At 35.5% G+C, this 6513-nt stretch overlaps 2 protein-coding genes across 2 annotated transcripts; both read left to right on the top strand.

Moving 5' to 3' along the window:
- Positions 1 to 5523: 5523 nt before the first annotated feature.
- EV154DRAFT_487788 (uncharacterized protein) lies at positions 5524 to 5838 on the top strand (the record flags this gene model as incomplete). The annotated part of the gene is made up of 1 exon (XM_051599015.1): positions 5524 to 5838. The coding sequence occupies one exon, from the start codon at positions 5524 to 5526 to the stop codon at positions 5836 to 5838; it is 315 nt and encodes a 104-aa protein (XP_051451147.1).
- A 318-nt stretch (positions 5839 to 6156) lies between these two features.
- Positions 6157 to 6513, top strand: EV154DRAFT_487787 (uncharacterized protein; the record flags this gene model as incomplete). The annotated part of the gene is made up of 1 exon (XM_051599014.1): positions 6157 to 6513. The coding sequence occupies one exon, from the start codon at positions 6157 to 6159 to the stop codon at positions 6511 to 6513; it is 357 nt and encodes a 118-aa protein (XP_051451146.1).

The following is a 6513-nucleotide window of genomic DNA, read 5'->3' as shown; positions in this document are numbered from 1 at the left end:
AGGCATGAAAACAAGCAAGGCCTTGAATTCAATTGGATGGGGCCATATAAAGTACTCAAAAAGAATAGCGACTACAATACATATCAAATTACTGAAGTGGATGGAAAAATTTACTCCTCTTGGGTCCACACGGATAGGCTTCACCCAGTAAAATACGATGGTAGTCCAATTGACAAAACTTGGTATATTCCTCGCGTTGCTCGAGCCAAAGATAAAGAAAAGCAAAAAAATTTACCTTGAAGCTTATTTTGGAAAGGGGGTGTTGTCGGAGTACAATTCAGATACATATATATATTTCTTAATCATACAAAACAATAAAGACCATCTTTTATCTACTACTCCACTCTCGTATATATCTTACTTAATACAAGATCAGACCCGACAGGGCTTTCTCCTTATGGCTGTAGTTTTTTCACCCAACCAAATTTTAATAAATTCTGTAAATTTCAATCTCAAGCCAATCTTCTCTCTTAAATTTCTGTAAGTTGAGATTCAGAGCCAATTAAATGTCTGTATTTTCTGTAACTTTCGTACCCGCAGTGGATATTGCCACGAGGATCAATCACTATAAATGTTGATTTGAATGCTGTACATAACACTTTTCTCTCTTCAATTACATATTAAATGAAGCCGACAAAAAAAAGTCTTGGAAAGTCTACTCTTCCCAAGAGGAATAAATCAATTCTGAATTTTTTATCAAAAAAATGTGAAGTAATTGATGATCAAAGTACCCTAGATGGATCTCTTGTCCATGAAGGGTCGTTGGATGAACCTGAAGTATCCACATCTTCCGGAGATTCCATAATACCAAACAGTGTACAAGTTGAGGTAAACTCCCAACATTATTTTAGTCGAATCAAGCTAAAAACATATTTTCTAATTATAGCAAAGCGCTACGTCCGAGGTCGAAGGAATACATTACCTTGTGGATGAAGAAAGCACCGACGAGTAAGAGTTTATAGATTAGGCCTATATAAATAATTGGGACTTTAGATTAACTGTATATTTTACAGTGCAATTGTGGAAGAGGAGTATGAAATAACTGAAGAAGAGTTTTTGAATATTGATGAAGATGCAGGCAGAATCACCAAGGGTGGTCCATTGGATAAGTATCTTCAAAAAATCCAATTAGAATGTGATGTGCGTAATCCGTACAAGAACGGTACATACTGGATCAATCCTATGATGTCAAACTTCGCCTTGTCAAAAAGGCCCTCCCCGGAAGCCCTTTATTTGCCTAAAGTATTTATTTGGCTGCCTCATGCATTGTTAAATACTAGAGATGATAAATTGAAGTGCGTAACTCCAGGTTGCACAAACCCCTTGAACAAGAAAAGTTTTTTGGATGACCCCAAGGCGCGAAAAATTGTGGATGTGCATGAGTAAGTTATTTGTTCCCCGGTATACATATTTATATTAAATCTGGTGTATCTAACTATTTTTTTTTAGAAATTTTTACTTGATGACATATCGTTATGAATGTCCAAACAAGGAGCATGGTACATGTATTGGATCTGACAAACGAATAATTGAGCAGCTGCCTATCAGATTTCAGCTGGATTTCCCTGCTCATTTGACTCACAGATCAGGAATATCTAAAGATTTGGGTAAGCTGCTGAGGGCTGGTGCACAAAATTCCCTTGGTCCAAGCAAGGTCAGTCGCCTTTTAAGAGAATTCCATACTCTTAGACACAACGAAATCGAGCTTCGTTATCTTAACTCGTTAAAGGACACACAAAACAACACGTTGGTGGGATTATTGAATACAAAAGCCACAGAGAGTACCGAGTTTTCTTCATTTGGTGACAAGGAACATTACGCCGGATCAATTCCCTCCGCAAGTTATCTTAGTTTTGTATATTGCTCGATTATAAATGATCTTCGGCCTTTCATGGACCGAATGACATCGTCATTGGGTGGAGAAGTTCTTAAAGCCGATCACTCTTTCAAGATTTTGGATCATATGGGAAAAATCAATGGTGTTTCTGTTTTTGGTGCTCTCTATACAGTGTGTAACGAATATGAAGAAATTCGGGCCCAAGCTTTAGTTCCGACTAAAGCTCATATGTTGTGTTCTAAGGTAAAGTAAAATTATAAAAAGACTATAGGAGTAGTTTGAGACTGTTTATAAGATTGTCCTTTATTAATAAATGAAATGTACGAGTATTTATATAAAAGACTGTCTGCTGTGTTCATATCTCTAGTGCTATCTTGAAGTTATCATTGATTAACCAAAAATGTATACGATTATTACATAGTCACTAATTTAGTCTTGTTCTAATAAATGTTAAGTCTTCTTAACTCTCTTTGCTTTAAACTAAATTTTAAGTATTTCTCAGACGTACTAAATTAGACTTGTGATGTAATATCCTTATAGTTCTTACTATGACATTTATTGTTAAGCTTATATCACAAATGATATCAGCATGGATAAACCTTTGTTAGCTCTAATATGGCTATAGCCTTGCTAGGTCACCACATCATAGTCATCTTCAACCTGTCTACGATAAATTGATTGAAAGCTACAACATCTATGGTTGCAATCTCCCAAAATTTGTCTTCACTGATAATGTTACTGCAGATCAAAAATTTCTCGAGTCTGTGATCCCAACATTGAAAGAAAATGTTTCACACTATTCAAAAAAAAAATTGATCGAAAGGGCAAGGGAAAAGAAATTGTTGATGCAAGCACTTCTAATGAAAACCAGTATTAAGACAACGCAGAAATTTTAAATGAAACTGATCTGGCTCTTCCGATGTATACCCTTCCTTTAGATGTCAAAGTCTGTGTTTTAGATAATTTGACAGCTATTAATTCAGTACTCAATGATGTGCTTAACATATCTGAAGATCGTGGCCCATTATGCGTTGGATTTGATTGTGAATGGTACTTCAACCGGTCTCCATTTTCAATTGATAAAGTGGCTCTGGTTCAAATTACCCACAAAAATAACGTCTGGCTTATAAGATTGAACAAGTTTAACGAAAACAATTTTCCAAAGGCATTGAAGATCTTTTTAGTTGATGATAAAATAATTAAAATTGGCCGGGCAGTTGGTGGAGATATGAAAAAATTGGAGCGAGACTTCAAGCTGAGCGAGGGTAATGGGAAGTTAGAATTGGGGACTTATTGTAAGAACAAAGGTGCAATTGAAAAAGCAAACGTTGGGCTGGATTTTATTTGTTCCGCCGTTCTTAAAAACAAATTACCCAAAGATAGCAATTCACCAAGACTTAGTGATTGGTGCTCCACCAGTCTGTCAGAAAATCAAATCAACTATGCCGCATGCGATGCCTACATATGTATCATTGGAAATATTCAATTTTTTACAGCATGTTACTCCAATTGGTACTCAAATTTTTGAAAATCCTAACCCAAATACCTTTGTATCTGTTTATGTTAAAGGAAGCAAACCAGCTTGTGCTTTTGGTTACACTACGGTACCTACTGATACAATGCATAGTATGAAGAACAAAGCGGTAATTAAGATAACAAAAATTGCTATTCCTGGTGTAGCAAAAGTAGGCTTAAAGAGGATAGTTTTGCAGAAAAAAAGGTAGAAAAAAACAATAGGATCAATTAGAATTCTTGTCAGAGTTTATTGATGTTAAAGTTAACTAAAGATTTAAGAAGAGGAAAAATAAAGAGTATTTATAATAAATGGAATGGACGAGGCTGAGGATACTACTCTTAAGAATATGAGTGTGCTATCAATAACAATATCTATATTGGACAATTAGTGCTACGCATAGTCAATAGAGAAATAATAACAATAACATGTCTTAAGTTTGGACATTGGTGTTACGATACCGTGACACTTTAAAATAGTGACCGGCTTTAGCGAATTCCTTTTTTTATGCCTGATCATGATTTAGCTATCATTTATCAGTGATGATGAGATATGAATTTATTATATGTACAATCTATATGTGTGATTTAGCACACCTGGTACCACGATGATTGACTCTTTCGACAACACCAACAACAAATCCCTGAGTGATTTTGGTGACACACCTTTTGAAGTTGTAATTGAATCATTACCAGCTTTTTATTGCTAGTGAAGATTGTTTTGTAAATACAACTAATCATGCAAATCGCCCTGAAGAAACTTTGGATACCAGCTTAAACAACTCTGATGCTCAAAACATTTTACCTTCAAGAGTACTTAAAGATGTTTTCCATATCATGGATATGATTCCGATTCAAAAAACGCATGGATTTTCCAAAGAATTCTCAAGAAAGTTTAGAGATGTCTTGTTTGTAAATGACCCAGAAGATGAAAGACTTGTGACGGAATACTTGAAAACTAGACACACATCTCTAGAAAAAATGATGGTGAAAAATTCCGACTGGGTGCTCAAGAGAGTTAGACGATATGTCCCCAATCTATCCGAGCTATACCCTGTCGTGAAAAAACTTTTTGAGGTGTATGGAAATGCCATTTGTTCTGTCTCTGGAAACAAGCTTTTTGACAAAAAGGCTTGGAAGGTGTCAAACATGGTACTTAAAGCCATTCGACTTGGGCATGTCTCGGATCCTCCTGGTGTCTCTTGGTACTATCAAATGAGCAAAGATCAGAATGGTCTTCAAGTGTACAGATGCGTGAGAGGCACGAATTCTGTTGAAGGAGGTGTCCATCAGAATATCATCCGAAAACTCTCGTCTTTCAATGCCAGTCCCGCTCTTACCGACTGTGTCTTAGCAGATTACCGTCTCCGTTACAACATAACAGTAAGCTGCTATAAAAATAATTAATAGTACTTATGAGTACTTCATCTAATGTCACCTTAATTTTAATATAGGTTGGGTCAAAAAACAAATACGGCGTTATTCACAAGACCCATTTCTCGCCTTGGATCAACCAAGCGATTAATTTTCTCAGGGCTGAAATGAAACAAAATGTAGTGCCCTCCTATAGTGATCCAAGTGGAAATACACTCTTTCTTGCCGCATCTTCAGAAACGTTCGGTATTTTGTGGAAATCGGTGTAGATTTATAAAATAAAAACAAGAAAATTATCAAACTTGCAAAAATTAACTAAGGCTTTATTAAACAAATAAAAAGGGGTCTTTATATACACATTATTTCAGACATTGATCACAGATGGGCTGATGACAGTCGTGGGTAGATTCATCCAGATAATACTCGGATGTAATGATCCCATGTAGAAAGGCCATAATGGGATGTCAATAACAATAACAATAACATTCATTCTTAAACTGTGTATGTCTTGTAGCACAATATTCAGGGGAAAATGTAGTTCTTAATTCAGATAGCTGTGGCACCTCAATGTGGCTGATGTAACCTTCATATGTGTTCATATCAATGTTATTATTTAAATGTATGTCTTATACTTGTATGAAGGATGATATGAGATCAAGCCTGTACATAAAGTAAATGATCAGTATTTAATATAACAGTATCCATAAGAATTATATTTAGGATTATCAAATGGAAGATTTAAGAAATGTAGATAGAGTCATATATTAAGTATATAGCCTCAATCATGACGTATTTGTCGTATGCCAGAACAGCTTATTGACACATATCATATGCAAAGTAACACTACAAACTATGATAATGGTAACTGCTATCAGAAATTCGAAAGTATGACCGTAAAAAGCAAGCTAGTTCTATGTGTCAGTCCAACTGTACAAGTTACAAACAGAAACAAGTCCGTTTTTGGTGGTTTGCAACATCTGTATCTCTCTTATATGCAAGGAACAAAGATAGCCGTTACTCCGGTTCATACTGAAGAAGAAATGGAGTTGTATCTGTTATTACGAAGAAATAATCCTTCGCTTGCAAATCAAGTGTTCTCTGAAAAAACATGGTAAGATTTCACCATCTTATGGTCTCAGCAGTGTAATGATGGCAAGAAAAAAAATATTTTTTATAAAACACCAGAAAATCTACGTCATTACTTTAATCAAAGAGAGGATCAAAGCAGATATCTCAACTCTGTAATTTTAAGCAAAGAAAGAGTTGACTCTGCTTCTACCTTGATTAAAGAATCATACGAAAAAAGACCACTTGAAGAAGCTAATCGTTTCCTCCTATTACCAGGACAAACAATCATGACAAATATTCAAAACTCAAAATAAATACATCAACAAGATAACGCTTCGTCGACATCCAAACCTCTTCCTAAAATTATGCCATCTCAATACATCTATGCACAAAACTCCAATATGCCTCCCAATTTTAACTATTCTATGCACCCAAATAACATGTTTCCATCTCGCCTACCTCAAAATCCTATGCCTCCTAACCCTATGCCTCATAACCCTATGCCTCATAACCCTATGTCTCAAAACCTTATGAATCTACCTTTAAGCCCATCACATACAACGACACGAAAACATCGACTCCTTTATTCCAATACACCACCACCCACTGTAATGTGTGAATCAAACCCTAAGCGAAAAAAAACAAGAACATGTGCACTTTGCCATAGCAATATCTGCCCCGGAAGCTCTAAAAGAAAATATTGTACATATAAGCCTCAATAA

Source organism: Mucor mucedo, assembly GCF_025094135.1.
Source record: "Mucor mucedo strain NRRL 3635 chromosome Unknown EV154scaffold_203, whole genome shotgun sequence".
In the NCBI taxonomy this organism is placed as follows: domain Eukaryota; kingdom Fungi; phylum Mucoromycota; class Mucoromycetes; order Mucorales; family Mucoraceae; genus Mucor; species Mucor mucedo.
The sequence above is the reverse complement of the archived record's forward strand: the minus strand, read 5'-3'. Positions and strand labels throughout refer to the sequence as shown.